The following is a 27,408-nucleotide window of genomic DNA, read 5'->3' as shown; positions in this document are numbered from 1 at the left end:
GAACAGCTCCCACCACAAGCTCTCAAAATACAGTGAACATAAAATAGCCCTCCCAGCATTTCGCAAATACAGAAACTAGTGACATCCGTCCATCGAATTATATCCCCAATAAAATTCTGGTGGGGGATTATTGTGTTGCAACTACCACTACAAGTATTAAGGATCAATTCACTAGTACAGTACAGAACCCGTTATCCGGAAATCAGAAAACCGGAAAACCAAAAAACCGGAACGAAATTCGCTAAATTTTCGCGCCATTTAAAAAAAAAAATTTTTTTTCCTCATAAGATTTTAGGATTTTTTTTCTTTTTTGAAAGATGTTTACCTTACCATCATTTTGGAAATAATCATTAGTGTATTCCTTCATCATTTTTTCTTCTTTTTAAGATTATTTCCAAAAAAACATTTTTTTGTTAAACAATAAACAAACGGCTTTTTGTAGCGATTCAGAAAACCGGAAAAATCAGTTATCCGGAATAGCGATGGTCCCGATCGTTCCGGATAATCGGTTCCCTACTGTACAACATAAGACATGCTAATCTTGGGGAACCTTAAGATAAATGAAGGTTGATACTGCCAAAAGATCCTTTCCCCACAGACCTATAAAGGTTCATTGTTTCTGAAAGAAAAAGTTTTTAATAAAGCTTTTTTCCTCCCGTAATTGTCAGTCAGTTGTTTTATACTATGTCCACAGATCTGAGGCAGATAAAAAAGATAATAGCTATGTTTCTATTAAATTCCCCATGGTAAGAATATTTTAGTATAGTTAAAGATCAGAAATATAGAATTAAATTAGTGTAAAAATAAGAACAAAATAATTTTTTTATTGTTCAAAACATAACAGATCATTTTTAGAACACAAATATTCTCAACTTTGTATAATAATTATTTTGAAGAAAAAAAAAAGCAATTACAGATTTAAAAAAAAAGTTTTGAAATTAATTTTAGACCGATTCAGAAACAGTACATAATTATAGAAAATTTTTTATTTCCATAAGATAATACACAGTTTTTAAGCAATTTTTTAAAAAATTCAGTAAGTTTGCACCATACACACTAAAAAAAAAAAAAAAAACAAATATATAAAATTATTCATTTTGGTGTTACTATAGAAACTGATGCAGTTTTATCTTTTGCATCATCGAATCTCTCCATTGAGGATACATTAAGCAAATGGGATATCCCCCACTTAATTATAACAATAGAAATTATAGCTATAAAAACACCTTCCCAAATAGCAATAGTCATGAAATTCCAAGAAGGTGTTTCTAGAAAAGCTTTACTAAACACCTTGTCTTTTACAGCAAAGGGCTGAACCTGAAACAATAACAATAGGTAAAGGATAAGTTAGTTTAGACTACAGTACAAACAGAGCTGAAATAACTATGTACAATAATTTTAAAATTTCCTCAGTAAATTTAGGTTAAGATTGTAATAAGTGTGTATTTCAAAGCAATTTGTCTATCCAAATTAGTTCTTTCGTTTCAATGTTCTTTTTTTCTTTCTCAAAAGTTTTTTTTTGGTTATCTTCCTTTATTTATTTTAAACGCAATAATATTTTAATTCAAATTACTTGAAATTTTTCATGCATGTTTACTATACATATATCTGAGGAACTGACTGTAGACTAGTTGGATTAAACAATTATGTTATATTTTACAGCTAAAATAAGAAAGACTACTTTCATAATAATTGTAATTTCGAAATTTTTTTTTTCAAAATAAGTTTCAATAATTGCGTAAAATACCTAAACATTAATATTATATCTAATAAGTATCAGAGTTCATTCTAGGCAGAAAAGGGGCAGGGTGCAAAAGTTTAGGCATTATTATTCTAAAAAGGCAATAATTTCTTTCTATGGGCTTTACACGTTGTATTAAAAAACATTGTCAAATTTTTTTTTTTACTTTACTAAAAGTACCAAAGCAATCATATTAATTACTAATATTTATATCGAGTTAATGAGCTAATTAGCTTAGTAATTTATTTAAAATGCATGCATAAGTTAATAAAATAATAAATGTATGCTTTTAAGTGTCTGTAGTTATGATTTAATAATTAAAATGATTAATAATAATTATGATTTAACGATAATGAAGTAACTGCAAGCTTTCAAAGACAAGTGCACTATTTTTCCTTTCCCATATAAATCCATGTATTGACAGCAATGACACACTAAATAAAAAGAGTTGAAAATAAAGAAGGGTTGAGGAAAGAAAGGACAAAAAGGGTATGGAATCTATTACATCAGGGCACTAATTTACTTCAAGGGCAACAGGGTGGATTCTTTTGACTAAAAGAGCAGCAGGGTGCTGCGCCCTGTTTACCCTGTCTAGAATGAGCTCTGAAGTAGCCTAATCCCTAGTTGATTTTCTATGAGTATGATAAAGCAAGAATAATGAAAAAAATAATAAATCTCAATAAAGCTATGCGATTTTAAGAAAAGGACCCATATTTAATTACATATTTTTTTTTAATGTATACCATATTTTAGTTTATAATACACACATAAATTTAAATTTTTAAATCAAAAGTTTCAACATTTTGCCTCCATAGGTATTCAGGTATAGTTCGTTCACCAGGAGTTGGCACATGGCTCCACCCCCTCGGATGCAGCGTTCATATCAGCACAGGAGTAAAAAGAGAAACATCTCCGCGCATGAAATTGAGACAACCCTTAATGTGCACCAAACATGAATTCTTTTTCAGTCACCTACTTTGCTTTATCATCTGCTATTATACTTTTCCTCTCTCTGGCTAATTAAATACATTTTAAACTTAAAAACTGCTGTTTTCCCAGCAAAATGTCTCAAAAAGGATAAACTATTCACTCAAAAGAGAGAAATACCATAAAAAATGGTGCGAAATATCATCAAATGTATGAAATATTCAATGTCAAAAAAACTTGCAGATAAAGTTTGCGAAATAAATATTTTTGCTATACTATCGCCAAAGAGCAAAACCTTGTTCAGGATTGCTCACAATCTTCTCCCAAAAATAGCGAAATAGTATTGTCGCATACTATTACCACTTGATGAAGGCGGAGTCAAGTGCCAACTCCTGGTGAACGAGTTATACTTTAATAATACAAAAATAAGCAATCAAGTTGTAATACAAAAAATTACAGTTAATATCCTTACCTGTAATTTGGTAAAATATACACTAACTTGGAACTTTGACAGAATTGATTTTATACGAGCTCCTTCACTAAAATAAGACTTTCCATAGGGTGCACCGATAGTTACATTGCAAAATGTGATTGGAAGCTTATAATTGACCTGTTTTACTGCCATATACAGTCCTAGGTAGGTTTGCCAATAAAATCCTCTGTTTTTAAATAAAAATCTGAAAAATTATCAAGGTATTAAGCATACGAATGAGAAGCTTTGTGAGTGGTTCAAATATTATGCAAGCATGCTTTTGGCAATTTAAAAACTCCCCCGTCCCATTTCCTGCAAAAATAAGCAAATCGCAAACCTCCAACAGCCATTATGTGCTTACATAATATTTAAACAACCCTTAAAAAGTTAGGATACACAAAAAATATGCATATTTAGGACTTTACAATAAATAAGATAATTCAGCATTTACAAAAAGCTAGTTTATAAGGAGCAAAGATGATTATGCAGGATAAGATTAAGTTAGCATACATAAAAAAATATGTGCATTTACGACTTGGTTAAGAGATAATATAATTCAACATTTATAAAAAAGTCAGTTAATAGGATGCAAAAATAACCATTCAGGATAAGAATAATTTAGCATACATAAAAAAATATGCATATTTATGATATGACAAGAGATAATTATTTCATCATTTACAAAAACCTAGTTTATAGGATGTAAAAATAATTATACAGAAGGTTTCAAAATTATTGCTTAAAACATATTTCTAGCTTAATATTCAAAAATGGAGTTAAAAAATATGCTTACAAGCTGAAACAAGTCTTTTAGAAATTAGAAAATTTATTGTTTCGTTTTTTGGGATCTTATGAGTTTATATTAAGGAACACAGAAATAGAAACACCTGCTTAATTGATGAAGAAAACAGTCAAGGAATTAAGAGCAGCTAACAGGTTTCATAGTGCACAAAGAAATAATGAGGACATTTTTCAAAGAAATCAGGACATTATTTTAAACAGTACACATTTTTTTGGAACAAACTATTTTTAAAAGGTAAGTGACAAACTAAAAAAAGTACAATTTGAGCTAATCAAGCATGATGAAAGGAAATTTTATTGTAAAAGAATAATAAAATATACTATTTCTTACAGAACTTTGCTAGAACAGAATGCTTTAAAAGTTTCCAGCACAATTTTATTAATGGAGCAATTGGATTAATGGATAATGGCTATGGCTCTTAGATTGAAAAACAAACAAACATAATAATATATAATTCATCAAACTTAATTAGAAATTCAAAGCAGTGCATTTTTATTTATTCAGATATTTATTGACTGCTGCTCTGAAAAACATTTTTTAGGGTGTTCAACAATTCCGTCTACAAGTGAAATTTCAAAAGTCGACTGAAGCAACGGAATGACCCCTCGCCCCTGGAATCAAAGTTAAGTAGTTACAAGTCAATTATTCCTGAAGTTACCGTCTCTGCCCTATTCGAAATTTTCAGAAAATATATTTTTCATTAATTGATCCAATATCTATTCAAGATATGTTTTAGTGTATTATATCTAAGGACACATTTCAATAGAATTTATATTTTATTTTTTTGCTTAAATAACTCAAGTTATACGATTAAATGCATGATGGTGAATGGGGCTTTTCATTACTTTTCCTCATTTTACCTGCCGCTCTTAACAAAATAAAAGAATAAGTTAAATTTCTAATATTTTTAATGGGTTCAATTGTTTCTACTGTAAGTAATTAAATGCTATGTATGCTATGTAAGGTTTCAATTATGTTGCTAATTAAATCATTGTCACGTTTCATAATAGTTTAAGATCAATATATAGAAAATTTGTATAGTACTATCACATTAAAAAAGTAATCAGAATTAGTAGTAAATATTCCCTCTTACTAAACTAATTAAAAAATTGTAATAGAAGTCAAAACTTTTTTAATCAAACAATTTTAAAGCATGGTTTCAATAACCTTGAAATGGAAGAAAAAAAAATAATAATAAAAAAAACGATTATGCTGCTTAACATTTTTGAGCAGAACTAATTTTGTAGATGATCTCCCAATTCATCATTAAAATATTCCACAATTTAATTACTGTATTAATTATTGGAACTGATCACTTTTAAAAACAGATAAAATTAATAATTAAGAAACTTTAAAATAATCCACTCAACAAGAAATGTTACTGCATTTCTTGAAAATCATAACTAAGCATATCACCCTTGAATTCATTATGATAAAAACTAAATAATGTAAAATTTTTAATCTGTTTTTTGATTCCTAAAATGACCGAATTCTGAAACAGTTTGAAGCCAAGAATCTAATGGGTAAGGCTATAATGTCTGAACCATGCATCGACTTAGCAGCCTGTTCCTAATATTGAACTATCAAATTTTGCAATTTTTCCTAGCTAAAATTATTAATTCTTATAAAACGAAATTGGTTTGGAAATTCAAATCTTTCAATTCTTCACCTTGATTATTGTATAATCCTCATTTATATTCATAAGAAATGAAAAGTTTTGAACACACACAAAAAATTTAAACACAATACAAAATTTTGCATTATACATAAGTATTTTTTAAAAATTTGTTCATATTAAAAGTAAAAGTTAAACATATTACAAAAGTTAAATATATAAACATATTTGCTCTCATTATAAGTAAAAGTTAAACATTCATAGTACATAAACAGGCTTACTTATAAAATAAGGTTAAATTTAATTCTGTTGTTTTTAATTAATATTATTTCAAGGTACCTTAATTTTTTCGTGAAACCTGACTTAATGGGGTCAAATGGGTATATGTTAAAAAAAAAAAAAAAACATCTATTTTTCTCTTTTTAAGTTGAGATAATTTATTTAATATTTTTAGAGACGCTTGCTAAAATTGAGACAAGCATTTTTATTTCAGTAAAAAACAATTCTGAAAGGTAAAAAACAATTCTGAAAAAAGATGTTTAATTATTTTAAAACCTTAATTCTAATCAACTGCACAAAAAAAGAGTAAACGATTAGTGCCATATTGATGTAGGACTTATGTTTAAATCATAACAATACATTTCTAAATTTTAAACAATACAAACATTGCCCTAATATAAAAAATTGCTAAATAAGTAAAAATAAATACTTAAATTGACAGTTAAAACAAAGAGAAGCAAATTTACGTTATATTAAACTGTCCAATGTCCTTTCCAACATGATAAGATAAAACTAACCTAAAATAAAAAAAATAAAAAACAGAAATTATAGTCAAACACTCTTAAAAATAGAAACTTAGAACTAAGAAGAAAATATGGTATAGACAATTTACCTTTTCTGAACATATTGAAGTTAAATAAAGCTCATTATATTTAAAATTTTCTATACAATACAGAGAGTGGTCAGAAAAACTACTTTTTTTTTGTAGTTAGCTACAATTACTTAATTATAAATGTAGTTAACTACAATTACTATTGAGAATACAATTACTTTTTACAACGAAATGTAGTCACTACTATTAGGATGAAAACTTATCTGGAGAACTTAATTTGCACCTATGCTAAAAATAGTTTTGGTTTCGAATACTAAATTGGTTTATTTAAACATGAGGAATTAAGATATATATTCATGTTTACATGAGTCAATTTGCTATTTTAAAGAATTATTATTATTATTTTTTTTTTGGTACAAATTTGTTCTTTTAACCTTCAATTTTGTATGCCTTTCTCGACAGCGCTTACTTAATTTAAGAAATACGGAAAAAATTATTACATATTTCCAATTTTGATAAATGTTTAATGCATTTTTATTCCCGCTAAGAAATTAAGTACATCCAAAATTATGTAACAAAATATATTCCACACCATTATAGAGGGGTGATTGCGAGCCCAAGTCAAAATTCCGGAAAATTTCTTGAGTTAAAAAAAAAGTTTAAATTGAAAAAAATTCAAACAAGGTTTTTTTCCTTTTTCTCAATATTTCTTAGTTTGCTTAAAATATTTTTAAAATTTTACACGTACCTATACCACTTAATACCTATAATGACCTAGAGAAATAATTAAAATTTACAAATATGTCTTTCTTGAGTTTATGATTATAACAACTATTTACTGATAAAAAATGAATATTAATCATGAATATAAGCTTATAAAGTACTATATCTCTGGCTCTCCCTTACAAACAAATAAAATAAACTGCATTTTTAAGTTCCACCTTTGAAAATTTGATTTCAGGAAACTTCTGTCAATGATTTTTTTTAAACGTCAGGACCTTCGATCTCCGGAAACTTCCAGATCACTGTTAGAGAAAAGTCCGGAAATCCAGATTTTTTCCGGAGCACAATCAGCCCTGATTATAATAACATGCACATATTTTTTTTAGTGTACATACATTCGCATTTATAGATATGGCAATACATCAATATATGGCAATACAGATCACATTTATAGACATGACGGTTTTGAAACAACAGTTTTTTGTTAAATGGGCAAGTGTACACGAAAAAATCTTGTTTTCATATTTTTCGATTACACTAAAAAATGAGGAAGTTAAATACTATCATCATGAACTTTTAAATTAGCTGACAGATTCCACATATTAATGAAAACAGAAACAATTAATGTAGAAAAATCTAATTACATAAGTGATTTAGAATAATGTTTCCTGAAAATAATGAAACAACAGGGTTCCCACACTTTTAACAAAACAAAAATTAAGGACTTTTAATGATTTTTTTTTAAAAAAATTAAGTACTTTTTTGAAAAATTAAGAACCTTAAAAATAGTATGATTGTTTGTCACCAAATATACATATACCACCAGTGACAGGGTCAATTATTTACCTTTCTTAAAAAAAGAAATGAATGTTTAAAAAAATTCCTAAAAACTTTTTGAAAAAATTGCCAATTTGGCAAGATTATACCACCTACATGAAGATCACTTTTAAAATCAATGACTAATTCTTGAATTCTGGGTGAATATTTTAGTCTAGACAATGCAGTAGTGGGGTAACTTTTCAACCTAAACAATACAATTAAAAGAACACTTCAAATATTAAAAAAATTTATTATAAATATTTTTACATAATGTTGCAATTTTACACCATTTTAACCTGACAAAACATAACCTAACAGTTATAAAAATACTGCACTGTTAAATAAAAAGCATTATTTCATATCACGCCTATAAAGAACAGACTCACTTGGTTTTTGTTGGAGTGCATTCTGAACTATTTGTGTTAGGTGATGATAGACTGAATGACTCATTGTATAATGGCTCAACTATCAGATTTACTGCACTTGCATGAAAAAGGATGCAATCTTTAATATTTATTATATCCTTAGCCACAACATCTGCAGACTGCAATAGCCTTCTCAACGTTATCGGGCTACTTTCATAATTCTGAAAAAGAAAAATCACTACAATAAGAGATAATGTTCATATTAATGCTAATTTCAAACATTCATTTTGTTTAAAAAGCAAATAATAATGGAATAACTACTTTGTACTAATAGTTCATACATTTATATGGCATATGCATGCAGACCTGTTAATCTCGAATCTCACGGGAAAGGAGAAAAATTTGAGATAAAGAGGTTTCGAGTTATGCAGGTATTTTACGAAATTAAATTTAACTAAGAAATTTCATTTAAAGTACTTTAATTGTTTTTAGTAGAAAAATACAGGCATTTCGGTAAATAATTATACCACATACATCTATTTACATTTAAAAAAATTTAACATACATTTAATCCTTCAAATAATTTAATAATTTTTCAAAGATTTTTGAGGTCTAACCTTCTTTGTTTTGATAATTCCTTTAAGGTTAGAAATAGCAAATCCCTCATAGCCAACATTTTCCTGGGATTCAAGAATAGTTTGTAATAATTCTACAGCATTATCTGCCTCTTTTGCGCTAACTTTTGGTTCATCAATGTGATCTTCAGCTTCTTCCTTTTCTTCTGATATTCCTTTGACATTATCTATGATTTCCACATCTGTCAATGTTCTGATGTTGCCAGGCAATTGTTCACGTGTAAAAATCTTCAAAATTAATGTAAACATTAAAGCCCAGATTTTATTGCACTCCATTCTTGCAAATCTAGCACTGCATTTCCAGCATCAACAGTTTCTTCTTCTTCACTCATGCCTTCAACCTCTTGCTCATCATCTTCACAACTATTCTTAAAACCAGGGTTTTTAAAACCATTTTGGATAATTTTTAGAGACACATTTCCTCAGGTATGGGTCAATCAACACATTTATTTTTGGAAGAGAACTTTTTTTCATCGATGGCAAAGTTTATGTACCAATTGTTTTCTATAGTTCACTTTAAAACTCATAATTAACCTTTAATCAATTGGTAGCAATTTTGAGGTGAAAATGAATTTCTATTCCTAGCTTTCTTATCTATGTTGAAAAGCTAACTCCTGGTGGTTGCTCTGTTCTACTCATCAACCCCTCACTTACTGTCATTGTATTCCTTTCCAGTTAAGGGAGTTATACATGCTCAAATTCCAAGAAACACCTCCGTTCATCCCTACTTCCTGTGGGATCATGTCTGTCTGCAAGTGCTACACTGATAAAGAAAGTTATGTTGTTTGGGCATTTATGCTCCATTATTAGAAATTCGAGAAATGGGGGTTTGAAGAAAGAAAAAAATTTCGACATATACATGGAAAATACATTGATTTTAGACAGAAAATGTAGGGCATTTTAGAAAATTTTTTCGTGAGAATCACCCAGATATGGGTGATTCTCATGAAATATGACAATTCACTGTCCCTTGCTCCAAGATCTAATACTATAATATTAAAAGAACTTTTTTTTTTTAAAAAAAAATTATAAATTGCATTGCTGATAGCATTTTAAAATGACTTTGCACTAACATGGACTGTTTTGTATAGTTAAAATTTTTTATTGAACTTCAAAATGTCATTTTCCTGGCATGTCCCAAACAATGTTTCCAATCATAACTAGCATCAAAACTTCGCATAAATTTTTCAATATCTAATTTTTTTTTATCTCAACTGGTGTAAGCATTTCTAGAATATTCGCAGAGGGTATTATTTACAAAAAATAATTTTTTTGGACAATAATTTGATTGTCCCAAGAAATTCTGTCATTTTCCTGGCTACTTTTATTTAGTGGTTTATAACCAAAATAGATAGAGAATCAATATCTTATGTTAATAGATTGATTAGATACCCTCGTATATGAACATGTATTGCTGCATGAATAAAGAACCAATTTTCTGGTTCAAAATCTATTTTAAAAATTTTTTAAAGATGAGTAGGTTTTTGTGTTGTCATTTTCCTGGTTTCTTGAAATCATTAATAACAAAAACTACATAGATTTATCTGAGTTCTTTTAAGAAATCCTGTTGTTTTCTGCAGAATGTAAACTCCTTAGACCAAAATATTAAATTAAAGTAAAGTTATATGCTATAAAAGGACGAATTTGTCATTTTCCTGGCTTATGAATTCCAGAACATTGAAGTGTCACCAAAAATTTTTTTTAACTGCCAATACTGTAAGGAGGAAAAGAAAATAAAGAACCTAATACCAAGTTTATGTATGATTGTAATATGGTTGGATGTAATCAAAGTTATTTATTTATTTAATGATTGATTATTATACACAATTTCATTCTGTGCATATCAGCAACAAAAAAAACTTGATTCTTTCTACAGTAGATTAAAAGAATTAATTTAAGCAATTTATGGTCCATTCCTGGCATTCAAGATTTGGTGAATTTCTATTTTATTTTTTCTCAAGCAAATTTCAATAAACCACACTGCTGTCTGTAAGATATTAATAAATGTAATTAAATTTGAAGAAATTTTCTGGTCCGAATTGTCATGTTTAAAAAGAATCACCCATACAGAGGTTTTTGAGATAAACAGGTTCAACTGTATCAATAAAATGTATACACGCTTGATGTATAATTTAAAAAACTATAAGGAGAGCTAAATTAACTTTTTAAAATTTTTTTCTTCTTAATAATGAACTGACAAAAATGATAGGACTTTAATATTATCTTGTCCAGACTCGTAATATTAAACATAATTCAGAAGATAAATGTCCTCTAGTATTCTAAATGTCCTCTAGTATTCTAAATATCTTCTAGTATTCTGATCTCTTTCTAGTATTCTAGTTTGCAATCTATCTACAATGTGTGAATCACATAAAATTGACAAAAAATAATATACTTTAAAAATTGTTGGTAGGAAGTTGAAATTACATATATATTGAAAAAAATATAACTTTATCTTTTACATAAACAATATTATTTAAATGTTTATTGGATAACATGATTCTCATGGTTAAAACTGACGAGTTTTTAAATCCAAAGCACAATAGCAAAAATTTCTATGAAATTTATAAAATTTTCCCAAAATATACACTAGCACATCATTTAATATGCCCATATCATCATTACCTCTGATGTTTTCATTATGAAAAAAGAAAATTTGTGTATTATAGTTAAAAAAATATCACTTATTCAAAACATAAGAAATATTTTGTATATTAACATGTTTTATTCAACATACACATACAATTATGTTGTGACTCGCAGAATGTCAATCAATGAAATTTTTAAACTTTGCATAGAAAAATTTAAGAAAATATCCTCTATAATTAAAAATTTACTTATTTATTAACCTCTGTTTTTTTATATTTATAATATTAATTGTACCTTAAGCCTTTTTTAGATTCTAATTTTAATTGTTTTCAAACATATATTGCAAATTGAATTTTCATGCAATCATGGATGCAAAATATGTTTCATAACATGAAGGAGGATTTTATTTTATAACTGTTGTTGAACAGTCGCCCAAACTTTCTGGGTTTATGACTACTAATGTTTAATTCCGCAGCCTTGTAATTTTAAACTCAATCCAGAAGACAAGGGTACTCTTGGACCTAATATTGGGAGAAACTTGCCATCGTGGAGGACTCTTTTGATAGATCAAAGCCACATTTGCGTTACATGGACGAGAAAACCACGAAAACCTCCCACAGTTAGAATTGAGAGAAGTTCAGGCAGCTCAGAGAAAATTTTTGATACAATTTTTAAAAAAATGCTACAAGATTTTTATTATAAAAAAAATATGCCGCTTTGCAAATTTTTTTTATTTAATTTAAAAGTTATGTAATGAATATCAACAAAATTTTTTTTTTCTTTTAAAAATTCTAACTATACACAAATTTAAAAAAAAAAAAGAATATTGAAAAGTTATTGTAACTATATAAAAAAGCACTACAATTTTGGGGGAAATATCAAACCAAAAAACTAAGTTTTAGAAAAATGTTAGGCTCTGCAATCTTTCTTCCCTCTTGCATTTAATAAGCGAGAGTCTCCAAACAAATTGATAATCTATGCTTTAAAATATTTTTTTTTAATTTATAGACTTTTACATAATTTTATCAACTTACATATTGTTTTGTAGAATTATTTTATAGTATTTTAAGCAACTATTTCAGTAGAATTATTTTAACAAGGATATTTAATTATAAATATGTTATTCTACCTTAAGATTTTAACTAGAATTCGGCACAAATTGCACTAAAAATACTTTTTAATATTTGAGATGGAAAAGTATCCTGGAAAATAATGCCTCAGATGATTTTTTTCAGGGTGCGTAGCTGAATCTTTCAACAAAAAATAAGCACCTTTTAAATACTTTTTAAGCATTATATACATTAACGAAATGCCAAAATAATTTTTAGACTTTACATGGTCATGATAAAATAACTAGCTTCTGACAAAGAACTCTTTTTCTTGATTATATTAGCCACCATAAAGAGATAGAGAGATTTTTCGGTTTGATTTGAGAGCGTGAAAAATGAAGCCTGAATTTGAGAATATCTTTCAAAATGCAGCAGAGTTGCACATGAGAGTGCAAGAATCTCACCAAACTCAGCTCAATATATGCACATGCGGACCCGCAAGTATTTCATCAAACATGTAAAACGATTGGCTCTTTCATACGCTAGGGACTAACAGTATACAGAAATACATTGTGGAAATACACGCTTTTGCGTAATACGTGGAGAAAATCGACTTAAAGAAAAATTAAGCACCTAATAAAAAAAGCACCTATAAGGGCTTTTAGAAAACAAGAATCGAAAATAAGCACCTTTAAGTACTTTTTAGAAATGCTACGCACCATGTTTTTAAATACTGATAAACGGATATTTAAAACAAAATATTTTATACGTCTAGATCAATATTTAAGAAGTTTTAGACTTTTATTTATTCACTATTTTAGTAGACTATTATTTTATTTAGTTTTTCTTAATTAAGTCTTTAATTTTTGACTTTTATTATTATGACTTTAAATTTTCCTAAAACGAAGTACTTTTCATTTTAAGTTGGTAGGTATTTCATTGACGTCATACTAGAGCTGCACAATGGGCTATTCGTTGACAGTCTCGGAAACACCCCTAAGGATGATTAGAAGACGTGCTGTCACAATTACGATCTTCTGCAGAGGGGATGGCTCCCCTGCTTTGGTAGTACGACGATCTGCACCTGAAGTTGAGCATTTTACGGTGTACAGTTTAACGAGGACCGATACCGTGCACCCTCGGTCCCTACGCAGGCTGATCAAAGTGGTCACTCACCTGCTTACTGACAACAGCCAGTGATGCTTGACAGCGGCAGCATCCACACTTTTCCTTTTTAAAGAGGTTGAATTTAGATCATTATGATTCACAAATGTCAGAATTCAAAGATTTAGTTATAAGAGTTTAACTAGCAGTCACACTGACTTTATAACAGTTCATTTATAATCATACAGTATTAATATTTTATTAAACACTCAACAACAATAGTTTAAGTTTCAAAAGTGCAATTACATTATAAATTTTTAAAGCTATAATAAATTAAATTTTAAGCATTAAAATGCTATAAAATAAAAAGTGTTATCTTAAAATTTCATTTCTCATAGCCAAATCTTTTAGTGATGGAGCTGATAACATCAATATCAAAATATAGAGCCATGATGGCTCAGGGGATTGAGTGATCTTCCAATGAGGTGAACTGGGTTCGAATTCCAGCAATGGCTGGTCGATACGCGTTAGGTAGACGGATCATGGGTTAGAGTACCCTAGGCGTTAGGCTAAACGTGTGAGGTTTTCCTTTTTATGTAATGCAAATGCAGGTTAGTTTCATCAAAAAGTCCTCGACAAAGGCAAATTTTTCAAGATATTTGATCCCGGACTTCTCTCGTCATTAGTAATCATAAATCCAAAAATTGAGTTGGCTGTTAAACGACAGTTATAAAATAAAATATAAAATGAAACTAGCAGTTTGACAAGCTGTCAGAATCAGATATTTACACTATATTTCTGTAAAGCTCAACTTGATGATTTTACTGTCTTACAAAAGTATATAAAAATTTTACTTTAAAATAGTCACAAGTCGTAATAAAAAGAAAAAAGTCATAATAAAGAGAAACTATCTTTGATATTAAAGTGTCTTATAGCATATAAATTGATGAATAGAAAAACCATCAGAAGAATGTTTGAAAAAACTTACTTTTTTGCCTGCTAAATTACTTTAAATGGATAAGAGAAAAGCGTTTATGTTTTAAGAAAAAATATAGCAACACCAACATACAGTTTAGTACAAATATTAATTATTACTACACATTATCAGTTAATACTACAACATATTGTTAATAAGAATATCAATATTTTATACTACTACATATAATTACTACATAATATCATTTAGAAAATAAATATTTTTAAGAAATTTCAGTGGTGAAAAAAAATAATTTTACCCAAGATGGCTTGTTAGCTGTAAATGCTCCAATAACGTCAAAAGTAAAATTTTCAGATGACATCATAAGTACGTTTGTAAAAATTTCTAATATTTAACAGAAAAAAAAGAATGGATAAAAGAATAGCAAATTAGAAAAGTAAGAGAGATATAAAAGAAATAGCAGCAAAGTAGAAAAATTAAAATGAAGTTTTGAAAATTTTTTTTGAAATAACTAAATATAAATTTAAAGCTTTTAGTATTGTCAACACTGGTTATTATATCGCTTAATGAAAATAAATTAGTTAATTAAATTAGACTTTCGGAGGTACTTGAACAAATATTGCCCCACACTTTATATTCTCCAACATTTTGATTTGGCTAAAATAATTCATTAAATAAAAAAATCGCATGGTTAAGAATTTTCTAAAATTATTTTACAAATTACAAACAAAACTAAAGAAAATAGAAAAATATTGACTGGTCAAAAAGCATTCATGAATGTACCTATTAGTCCTTTCTAACATTCAACAATTGAATAAAGAGGTTCCAAATGAAACACAGAAGATTTTTGTTGAACATTTAATACTTTAACTGGGCAGTTGATATTTTTATTTATTTTTAATACTGAAACTGGAAAACTTAAAATTTCTATTTCAACCTACAATGAGGGCTTTTTTATTTATCATATTCTAGGAGCCCTGCCAGAAATAAAACCAGACTTATGGAATTAAAAAATATTATTTTAAACATTTTTATAATTTTATTCATTTAAGTGGTGTACTTAAATGCAAAATGTCTCACTGCCATATATATATATATATATGTATATATATATNATGCATATATATATATATATATATATAATTTAGATGCAAATCTAGAATTATAGTTTTTCAGTTTGATTAAGGATATCTAAAGGGGCCTCACAAAACCAGCAATGGTTCGGTTTCTTTTTAAATTCAAACAAGAACTCAATATATTGGACATTTTATATGAATACCAAGTTTCCTAAAACTTCCAATCATTTTCAATATTAATGTTCTTTTATCACTTTGGTTAATTTAAAGTCTAAAACAGAGGATTCCATAAAAAATCTGATTTACTTTTATATAAGAAATGATACAATGTAATAGTTAAAGAGTAATACATTGTAACAAGTTTATATAATAGGAAGATGACAAAATAACTAAGGCATTGAGTACAGATATATTATACTAGTATAGAAAGAAGCTGCCTAAAATATTTGGTTGTTTTAGCAAATGTCTATATAAATTATTTTTTTTTTCCATATTTTTATTGCTTTCTTCTTTTTTTAATTCTTAGAACTTCAAATGAATTTGCTCCAAACTTAGGGTCATTCAATATTTTGTTTTACCAAGATTTCTTGTTGTTGTTATAGTTGATTTACATTGCACTGGAGCTGCACAATGGGTTATTGGCGACAGTCTACGAAACACCCCAAGGATGATCTGAAGATCTTTAATTACAATTTTGAACATCTGCAGAGAGGATGGCAACCCCGCTTTGGTAACCTGAGGATCTGCGTGCAAAGTCTAGCACTTTACGATAGAACAGTTTAACGAGGACCAATACCACACAACCTTGGTCCCTAAGCTGACTGATCCAAGTGGTCAGCCACCCGCACACTAACTGCAGCCAGTAATGCTTGACTTTGGTGATGAGCTGGGAACAGTGTCTTAACGATCAGTCCACTACGAGACTTACTAAGATTTGGTTCATAAAAATAAGGAGAAAATAAATAACAGAATCAGCAAAATCAGAGATAAAAATGAGGAAAAATTAAAGATTAAATTTAACTAAACTTTAGCAATCAGATTATAATTAAAAAATAACTGTGATGTCATGCCTCGTGGCAGAAATGAGGCGACACGGTGATATTGCCGCAGAATGTTACTGAGGTTTTGCAGAAAGATTTTTCAATTGGGATGGGAAAAACTGATTTTTCTTTCTGCATAATTTTTGAAAAAAAGTTTTTTTTTTTTTTGTAGAATTTTTCTTTAAAGTTTTATTTTTTGTGTATCAGAGAGAAGGAAAGAAATTATCGTGGTTTTTCTATTCTCCTTTTGGATTGAAAAAAAAAGTCAGTAATGACTGCTTTAGCTAGAATTTCAAATTAATAATACAAAATAAAAAAAATTGAGAAATTGCAAAAGTTTAAAAGATAGATTGCTCTAGAAATGATGTTCTTCCTTTCCTTTTCTTTAAAGAGTTCTCTTTCATTTTTTTCTTCTTCCTTGAGTATCTCTTGTTCTTTCTCTTTCTCTTTTCTTCTCCTTATTCGCGTGATTTCATCGTCAATCTTTCTTTTGGAGTTGCTGCACAAATTTTACAAATGTTAATTTTTGTAATGATTTACAAAATTCGCAAGAGGAAATAAATAGTTCCTTTTTCCGAATACAAATTGCGAGAAAGCGCTTATAATATTAGAATTAAAATAATAGTACTCTTACAATTAAAATTTTTATAAGCTTTTTTCCATACTTTCTTCTGTAAACACAATGTTACCTTAAATTAGTCATTGGTATAATTAAAAGTATTGTAAAAAATATTAATGCGAGAGAAGGTTGTCGCAGAAAGCCCAAAAAAATTCTGCCACAGGGATATTATGTTTTTTTTCTTTCTTAAACTAAAAAAATGATGCTGAAGATTGTCATGATAAATTTAAGTTCCCCATAAGTATTCCTTACCTTGATTAAAGAATTGGAAATCTTTACTGAAATGCACAATCACAATACAAGATTTAGCAAGTGATGAAGCTATTTCTTCTAAAATTTGCTGGTTAATTTCATCAACTTCAATTCTTTGCTTGCCACATTTCACTTTATCAACATATAGAAGTGGGGAAGGAATGGAGGAAATAAATACATACATCCTATCGTCTAGAAAGTTCTAAAACATAAAAAAAACGGTACTTTAAAAATGTAAGAATAAAAACAGATTTGTGAAGGAAATTTTTTTTAAAGTACTTGTAGTGTGTGGACCACTACAAAGTTACAATTCCAATTTACTAGTATATAAAACATGTTAACTTGATTCTACGAGGGGGTATCCTTTCATAGATGAAGGTTGACATTGTCGATAACAACTCTCCTCACAGTACTCTTAAAAAAATTAGAAGCCTAATAATTTTTTAATAAGAAGGGAAGAAATGATAGATGAGTTATAGATTAGGGTAAACTCTTCGTTTAATTTTCAATAAAATATTATGAAAGATTTCATTTGTGCACTATTTGAAACTGAACTAAAAAATAATAAAGGAATTTCTTTTCGTGTGTTTTCCGAGTTGTATGTATTTATCCTGATTCTAATTATAATTTTATTCTAATGATAATTCCTTTAATAATTCTATTAAAATTTAATTAACCTCTGAATACAACAAAGATCCTTTTACATTTTTAGACTAAAATATTTTAAATCAATGAAAAACTGATGTCCGGTCTGGTTACTTTTCTGTATAACAAACCAGTTTTTTGTCATTAGCAGGTCCCACGCTAAACATTCGCCCCCTCACCAAATGCGATAAAATCAAACATTTGGCAAATAAAATTATGTTTTGGGGAATGATTTTTTCAACTGGAAAGAAAAATATATAGTTAAGTCGATCCTCAAAATAATGTCAAAACCAATTTTTCTAAACTAGGGGTGCACAACCTTTTTGAGTGTAGGGCCACTTGCACAGCAGGTTGGCTAACGAAGGGCCGCACATGTATTTAGACATGTTAATGACAAATGTAATAATGTTTATTTAAACATTAGCGTTCCATTTTTTTTATTAATAAACTTAGTAATATCAATAACTTAGTAGTGTTCCATTATTAGAATTCATTCAAAAATAAAAAAACTTATACTTTTTTTTTTAAAAAAAAAAACTTGCTATTTTTATCATATGAACAATAGATTTATCAAAATAAATAAACATTGAAGAAAAGAAATGTTTTTTTTTTTCATATCATGCAATACGAAAATTCATTTTAGAATTAAATTCTAATAAATAAAAAAAAAATGCAATGCCCACAGAATGAAAATAGGAAAAAGTTTAGTCATATTTAAGTATTATAAATTCAAATTAAATATTTTAATTGAAGAAAATTTATAGGTTTTAAACAAAAGCCTAAAATAAAAGCAAAACTGTGATAGTTCAAAATAAAATTCAATGCTTATTTTGTAATGTACTTTGTTATTTTATTTTATTAATTATTAGATTTTTTATATCGTAAACATTTTCCTTTTTTTTTATCGAAAAAGATCACTTAAGCAACAAAAAATTTAAATCTAAACTACAAGCAGTGAGCAGTTTAAAAATTCACGTTTTCCGCCATTTTATGAATTTCTCAAGTTGCAATAACATTGCATTTAAATTAGGGAGGGATGTAACGAGTATTTGGCCCTTCTGTGAAAAATTCAGTTGGTTGAATGATCAGTCAAATATTTGGCAGAATATTTTTTAGAAATGCATTTTTCTAAGTTTTTTTTATTTTTGAATTTTTATAGATATTACTTTTTTTTTTAAAATTATAATCAGACAAGTCAATTTTGTCATTTTTTCGATACTTTGAGAATTGAGAAGGATCCATTTTTTGCAGTTTTTATTATAACCCAGCATTTTAACAGAACGTCTCATACTATTAATTTATTATCACTCTTTCCCTGTACTGTAATATAAATAACCAGTAACATAGAAAAGTGTGATTTTCAGCATTAAAGTTTTGTTTCAGGAACTAAGAAAAATTTGTTTTTTCTGTTTTTCTTTTTTTAGGCATTTTTATTATGACTCAGCATTTTTTTAAAAATAAAGTTACAAATAAAAAAAATTTTTATAGCAATTTTTTTTCTTCTAAAATTATGGCAATGAGAAAAATTTAAATTGAGATTTTCGGCATAAGATTTTCACTTAAAAAATTAAGAACATTTTTTCTATCTTTTTATTTTCTTTAAATAAAAAAAAAACTTTTTTTAGACGTTTTCATTATAACGCAGTAATTTTTAATAGCATTTCTGTTGACTTAATTCTTTTTTCTTGGCTTTTTCTGGTAATTGAAAAATTGAGATGTTCAGCTTTAAAAAAAATTTTCAAAAATTAAGATTGATTTTTACTCTCTATAGACTCTGTTTCGCTTTTCGACATTTTCAAAAACGTTCTTGATTGGCCTTATTTTTTAGAGTTAATTTACGTTTTTCCAGGAAATATTATTCTGAGCATTGAAATTTTAGTTTCAGTGTTGCTATACTGCTAAAAGATTTTGCTATTTGGCCCCAAGTGAACGGCGTTCAATAGATTTTTTCTTCTTCTTTTTGCCGAATATTTGGTTTTTGATCAAATCACAATTCATTACCACATTCGACCAAATCATATTCGTTGCGGAAATAAAAAAGAAGGAAAAATAACTAGGATTTACGATAAAACTGTATCAAAAAGTGATTATTTAATTGCGTGATTAACAATCACGTGTCGTAATAACATCATAGTTAAATAACAGGATCGTCAAAATCACGAGGAAAAGTATAGAAATAATTAGGAAAAAATATATTTATGCTGAACTCAGCACAAATAAAGAGCGTCAAATGCATGATTTAAAATTTGCATGTCGTAACAGAATAATTGGAATTTTTTATAATACGTAGGAACGCATAGCAATAACTGCCGAGAAAATGTTTTGAAGAAAAAGAAAGAATTGCAAAAAAAAAAGATAAAAAATCACTTAGATTTAAGATGAAATTCGTCACAAATAAAGTGCCCAAAAAGTGATTATTTAAATTTGCGATCTGAAACTCGCGTCGTTATAAAAATTTGGAATTTTCACAATCACGTAGAAAAGCGGAAATAACTGTTTAAAAAAAATCATTTATATTTACGATAAATTCGGCTTCAAGAAAGCGCGTTAAATGCACATTTACTAAAGAATCTGTTAAAATTGATTGTGTCAAAACGTGATGACTTAAAAGTGTGATTAAAAATTGCCATTTTTTAAAATTTTTTTTATTGTGTTTAGAAACTCTCGCGGGCCGCACTTCAGTAGTCGAAGGGCCGCATTTGGCCCGCGGGCCGCAGGTTGTGCACCCCTATTCTAAACATATCAGTATTTTTAATTCGATTACAGTAATTTTCGGTAGATGCGGCACATAACCAATTAGAATTGGGTCCAATTAATATAAGCCTGAAACAAACTACCGTATAATATTTCTCTGTGACTTCATGGCAAAAAAATTAATCATAAAATTTTTTTAAGATTTGCATGTGGCAAAGATTTTTGAAAATTGCCATATACTTTTGATATTTGGTTAATAATCTGAAATCTGTAGCGTGGGTCTTGCATTAGTATCCAATATTTAAAAGTGTTGTTCAGTTTCATAAGGTTATGACAGTTCATGGTGAATAAGACATGTTATTTAAACAGAACTTCTAAATACTGTAAGAACTTAGTAAAGTCAAACAATAATCAAATCATATTCACAATACCAGCTATAAAGATTTAAAAAAAAAAATTAAATAAAAATTTGCATTTCATTTCAGGGTACTTAATAAAAGTAAGTAATCAACAAAAAAGGACAAGTAATTATCAAAAAAGGATAAATACCTCTAAATATTTGGAAACATTATTTTTGTGAGTATGCCTCACTGAAAAATCTTCTGAACTGAGCTGAAACAATAGATATAATTTACTATGTATAATATAAAGCAAATCGTTCCAAAAATTTAAATTTTTTAACATTGTTTGAAAATGAATATGATTTAGGATGATTAAATAATTAAATCTTTTGAATAATAATATATCACCTTCACATATGGGATTGTCCCCTTTTTTCTTAAGGTTTATTGAAAATATACTAGAAAATTTAGTTCCACAGACTTTTTCATTTAATTAATGCTTGCAAGCCAGAAGGTAGCTTTGTGACTATTCAAAAGCTGCAAGCTATGCACCTAAGTTAAGGATCATACTACTAATTTTTTTGTCTTCCAATATATTTGGCAATATATCATTAATGAACCAGTAACAGAGTCAGAATAGGTCCCACAAATTTACATTTTTAATTTAATTTTCAGCATGCTAAATGTTAGTTTTTAGTTTTATGAGCATGGTGTAATTTTTCTTGTGTATTAGACAATGTCTACCCCTTTTATGGTAAAAAAGTTTTAAGTAAATTCGTAACCATAACAATAGCAAGCAAAGAGTTTACTGAGGAGCATAGAGAGGGAAAACGAATTACAGAAATATGAAGAAGAAAGGGATATTTCTAGAAATGAGAGTAAATGTTGCTCCTGAAAGAAAAAAGAAATTCTAAATTTCAAAAATTTTTTACAAAGGGTATTGTCCTCAGATAGTCAAGTTGAAAATAGTATCTTAAATAGAGGTGAGTAGTGAGAGTGACTCAAAAGCAAATTGACATTCATAGAAACTTTTTTGGAATAAAAATTATAAATTTTTCTTTGGTTGTAGCTGTTTTATTCTAGTATTTTTTTTATTAAAAAAAAGGGAATAATTATATTTTTAAAAAATTTCTTTTGTTCAATTAAAATCTCACTAAAGGCACATTGATTTTAATTATTATTCCTATATTAGTGATTTCAGCCACATATTTTTTTTAAAACAAAATTAAATGATTAAAATTGCTTATTATAATCACTGACACCCAGCTAAAAAAACAGCAACGAACCTATAATTCCAATGAATTAGGAAACTCAGATAAAAAAAATACTAACCTTGTCAATAGTAAATATTAAAAGATGAAGGTCTTTTTGGCTAACTGAGTTCAGTATTTCATCATAAAACTCTCCATTCTGTGAAAATACTGGTACTGGCTTTAGAGGAAGGCTATAGCTGGAAGAAAAGAAATTCATACAACAAAAAATTATAAAGTAATTTAGATTTCAGAAATCAAAGCTAAAGTTAAAACTTAAAAAAAAAAGATATTTTTATAAAGATAAGACACTGTTGTTATTATTATTCTCCTCATGATTTAGTCTCACATCAGCTCTTTAATTTCTTATTAAATTTTTCTGCATGTTTTAAAATTACTAGCTCAAGTGATAAAAATATTTCCAATTAAATGAAAAAATTGCTTTTTCCACATAAAATAATTTTTAAAAAATTGTTTTTTAATGAAATCCAACATTTTTTTCGTGTTTTTGATTTTTATGATGCGGCCATAATGTACACCAATTTATTGGTTGACAGATTTTTTTAAGTTTATTAGTACCCAAGGGTGCTAACTGGAATTGTCAATGGATCACTGCCAATATTTATAGTTTAATAAAGAGATATGTATTAGCAAACCTGCTAACTTTTATGCATTTTACATAAAACATTATTTTTATATTTAAAGTGGTAGTTAATGTATGCTATCCTTACTTTTATAAACTTAATTTTTAATGATTTTGACCACCACTATTGTTAAAAAAATTAAGCATATACATATTAATATGTGATACTATCATGGTTGTCTGCTTAAGCTTTTTCAAAATAAAACATACTTTTCTGCTTAAAATTGTAATTCAATTTCCATTTTACTAACACTGAGAGCCTCGAAAGGATTAAAAGTTGGCAGGTGGGGCTTTGAGTCTGCACTACATTTGGAATATTTTTATTAGAATGTCACTGTTAAATTTTCATCAAATTTTGGTACACTTAGGATAAAGAAATACACCCACTTCATGATTATATTTTTTTATTATTATTATTTACGAGGACAATTCCATGGTTACTCTTGGTACACATATTGTGGTGTTGCATATTCAGGGTTCTGTCAAGGCCAAATTTACTACCGTGCAGCGGTACCTTCACAAATTCAACTTAAGGAAAACGGTAGTTTCACAATATACTTTTTCTTAAAATTTTATTTTTGTATCACGTAAGAAACGATAAATCCATACTTTTGTGTTGATTTTTTAATATAATTTTCACAAATTATGTCTAAATTTTCACAAAATAGGTACCACTCAAAAAAACCTAGACAGGCCCCTGATATCAATTTGCTTTTACTTATGAGCTTTTTATTTTAAATTGAATTCTTTTTTTTTGCAGAACAAAAAAAAAAAGTGTACCTTTTAATCTTTATGCCAGAAAAATTTGATACATTTTATATTCTTATAGTTTAGCAAATTAAAAATATGGTTTCTCCTGTTACCTGAAAGGACATGAAGCATTTAAAAATTTACATTAATGATTTTTCTTTAATTTAAACTATAATAAAATCTTTTTACTTTAAATAATCTCAAGAAAGAGAGGTCAACTTATTAAATATTTAGCCATAAAATAGTTTCAAATAAAAACACATTATTTATTATGAAAAAAAAATCCTGGTTACTCTTATTACAGAAAAAAAATAGTTACCCTAGTTGCATTTTTAATAAGATTTAATCATAAATTTACAATTCATTAAGTCATATTAGGAGTGCAAATAAGTTTACATTGGCATATTTATTTAATTTTTTTAAAGCAAAAAGAATTTCTAGAATTAATAACAAATAGAAAATTCATTTTTTTAATAAAATGTTTTAATATTATAAAACAAAATATCTGAATTTTCAGGCAATTTCCAGTTTGCCTGCAGGAATCGTCCTATATTTACTCAGTTATAAAATTTTTAAAAAGCAGTATGTTTTAAAGAACAATTTAATAGTTCTCGTTCATATTTTGTAATTTACCACGTAAAAAAAAAATAATAATATTTTTTAAAATTATATAAAATTTTTAGATATTAAAATTAACATTTTTCCACTATCAATAAATGAATAATTATTAAAAATTAGTTTTTGAATTGAATTATCTTTGGATAAACGAATGTAATAATTATGAGCAAGAATTAAAATTATCATTAAGGGGTGCAATTTTTTTACAACTCTCCTGATCAAACTATTTAGGATATATTTCCCTGATTGTGGCAACCTCCCCCCATACTTTGAGGATCAATACAAACCTGTCTTTAAAAAAAGGCATGTTAATTAAGAGAAAATTTTTTTCGTAACTTAAAGTTTTGCCTGCACTAATTAATTAGCTATTTGGGAATCATTAAAATTGGCTTCTAGTATGTGAAGATAGGATCATTAGATCAAAAAGTATTCACATTATGTTTTTTGTTGCACTGTATTTACAAACTTAATAAGTTATTATTTTAAATTTGTTTTTAGCACCTAAAACTATAAAAAAATTTTATCTCCAACAAGCATGCGTTGTTTTTATCGATAACTTTTGTTAAGTTGGTCAGATATAGATTTGCTGACTTCTGGTTCAGCTATTTTATTCAATTTTCTTGTAGCTGCAGTTAGTTAAGGAGACAAAAATAATTCAACCTAATAATAAGTTTTGTTACTCTTGTTACAAAAACTAAAAAGTTACTCTTGTTACAAAATTAAATTTTTTAATTAAGTGCAGTTTAATTGTATGGATCAGTTTCAAACCACTGTATAACAAGTAAGCAACACATTCATATGGATATATCTCTTTAGGATAAACTTTTATAAGTTTTTGGTTACATTTGAAAGAACAATTAAATTGACTTTTTTTTTTATTCCACTAATACTGAACTGAAAAAAGGAATTTCTAACTGAAAAAAGGAAATCTTACTATAATAAAAAATAATATTGTAACAAAATTACTATATGAATTGGTATTTAGAAATCGGCATTGAAATTCAAAAATTTTTCGGAGAAAGAATAAAAAATCATTTTCTAAACTATTTAACAAAAAAAAAACTACAGATTGAAAAATTCTTCCTGTTTTGTTTTCTTAGTACTTTTAACTAAAAAAATATACACCTAGAATAATTGAATATAATTTGAAGAGAAAAAATTATCACTATGTTTTACTTTCCAAATAATTGCCCACAATAACAGGCAATTAAAATATCATCTTAATCAAAAAGAGAAGAGAAAAGCTTTTTTTTATTTACTGCATTACAATAAAGAAAATAGCAAAGATACAATAAATAAATATGGATTGAGCATTTTCTTAATCCAGTTTCTGATAAAGATTTGCAAAGTGCTAGGCATCAGTTTGACACCAATCTCAAACATGGTAGACTTATACCCTTCCAATCAGTGATGTTTATTTCCCCCTTTTTTTTACCATGAAGTTTCAAAGACTCAGCAATTATCCTGACAATCTTCCCGAGATTCTATAAGCTGAAAAATTTAAATGATCAGAATTCTGAGGTTAATTTTCTTTATTGTAAGAAATAACTGTCAGAATTATATTAGGAACAAAACAATACAAATAGTCATTATTTTAAAAGCATAATAGCATTTATAAAAACTTTTCTTTTTACCCATTAATATTCCATACAGATACTGGTATATTTTTAACAATTACTAATGGAAAACTATCCATTAAAAAAAAAACCATGAGCATCTTCATAGTACTGATTTGTATCGACAAACAAATCAGCGACACAATGAATTAACTGCCCAGTATAAAATTAATGATATCTTTATTTAGTGAAAGCTTGCTTTTGGAAAAAAATCATAAATATTTTTTTAATGAGAAACCTTTTAAAACCCCAACTTCGAACTCGCGCGCTGAGCTTCAGTTCATATCACTGGAAAAAAATGTGTTTTACCTTAATATCACAAATGATCCAGTTGTAAACATTTCGAATGTAATTGCATGGCGTTAACTTCCTAGAATAATAGGAGAAAAAAATTCATGAATAAATTTAAATCAAAGACATTCTATAAATTTACATTTCAACTGTTTGCTCAAAGATTTTTGTATAAAAAAGTACTTTTTTTGTCAATTTAACTGTATTCCTGCCCGTTAACTGTATTCCTGCCTCAAAAAGAAGCTTGTTTTCTCGATTCTTGTGTGCATCGCAAAATACCTAGAAATTTATATATTACTAGTTTATTTCTTTTCTTATTAGCCTTTTAAATTCTTACTTTCGTGGCATGTCGTGTGATCTTCTTTGCGTGCATGTAAAATAAAGTCTGTTGGATAATAATCGTAGCTCAAATTAGAAATCCTTTGAAATTATGTTCCTTATATTTTCATGTTCGAGTCATATGTGTCTGCTGGTTAAATAAACTCATTACACTGTTAATAAATTCTTCTAAATTAGCTGTATGGTATACTACACTGGAGAGGGAGATAATTCCATAATTCTGAGAAGTTATTTAATTTAATAAGTGATAATGTTAAGTGTCTAAAAACGTATGACGAATATGGAAAATTTCTAAAAAACGTTGCTTGGTCAAAGTTTTTATGGTGTTAATAAATTAGAAATGATTTTTCCAGAAATGTATTCGCTTATATTCCATTTGTGTATCTTTAAGGATTGCCAAATTGTGCTCAATATTATTAATTTTCCAAAACATTCTTAATCAATTAAGTATCAAGTTAGTAAATAACTGTCATGAATTTCAGGTTGTACGCATTAGTTGTCAGTTAATATAGTGAATAAGTTGATTTATGGAAAATATTGGAATAAATTCTACCTGTTGCTCATGCATTTTTTTTTGACCATGTATGTTAATCTATCAATCTGATCTAGTCATTAATTTAGATG

General features: G+C 27.6%; 2 protein-coding genes across 9 annotated transcripts in view; one reads left to right on the top strand and one right to left on the bottom strand.

The window, feature by feature from the left end:
- Nucleotides 1–968: 968 nt before the first annotated feature.
- LOC107442870 (V-type proton ATPase subunit S1) lies at nt 969–26,707 on the bottom strand. 8 transcript variants are annotated; one of them, XM_016056534.4, is made up of 10 exons: nt 26,629–26,707; nt 26,464–26,524; nt 22,610–22,727; nt 21,486–21,548; nt 17,598–17,799; nt 14,909–14,994; nt 8,318–8,517; nt 6,304–6,354; nt 3,141–3,345; nt 969–1,317 (listed from the first exon to the last, which is right to left on the bottom strand). In XM_016056534.4, exons 2-10 carry the CDS (start codon nt 26,493–26,495, stop codon nt 1,093–1,095), a joined length of 1,182 nt encoding a protein of 393 aa, XP_015912020.1. In that variant the 5' UTR covers nt 26,496–26,524; nt 26,629–26,707; the 3' UTR covers nt 969–1,092. The 8 variants fall into 8 exon arrangements, with proteins under 8 accessions (XP_015912020.1, XP_071039090.1, XP_015912022.1 ...); XM_071182989.1 differs by lacking the exon at nt 26,629–26,707 and having other exon boundaries at nt 26,464–26,603; XM_016056536.3 differs by lacking the exon at nt 26,629–26,707 and having other exon boundaries at nt 26,393–26,464.
- Nucleotides 26,696–27,408, top strand: part of LOC107442860 (uncharacterized) — a 54,890-nt gene continuing 54,177 nt past the window's right edge. Inside the window, exon 1 of the transcript XR_011637170.1 lies at nt 26,696–26,828. The gene's annotated coding sequence lies outside the window, so the exon portion shown is untranslated. The remainder of the gene's footprint in view (nt 26,829–27,408) is intronic.

Source organism: Parasteatoda tepidariorum, chromosome 7 (genome assembly GCF_043381705.1).
Source record: "Parasteatoda tepidariorum isolate YZ-2023 chromosome 7, CAS_Ptep_4.0, whole genome shotgun sequence".
Classification (NCBI taxonomy): Eukaryota; Metazoa; Arthropoda; class Arachnida; order Araneae; family Theridiidae; genus Parasteatoda; species Parasteatoda tepidariorum.
Note: the sequence above shows the minus strand (reverse complement) of the source record. Positions and strands in the feature narration are given on the sequence as shown.

Bases quoted from the DNA above. Each gene is read 5' to 3' on its own strand.
- LOC107442870 (XM_016056533.3), bottom strand. From the start codon at position 26,261: ATGAAGATGCTCATGGTTTTTTTTTTAATGGATAGTTTTCCATTAGTA. The intron at 17,800-21,485 runs GTATTTATCCTT...TTTATGTTTTAG, and splicing joins ATGTTTCCAAATATTTAGAG to AACTTTCTAGACGATAGGAT. The intron at 3,346-6,303 runs GTAAATTTGCTT...ATAATTTTTCAG, and splicing joins ATTGGACAGTTTAATATAAC to ATTTTTATTTAAAAACAGAG.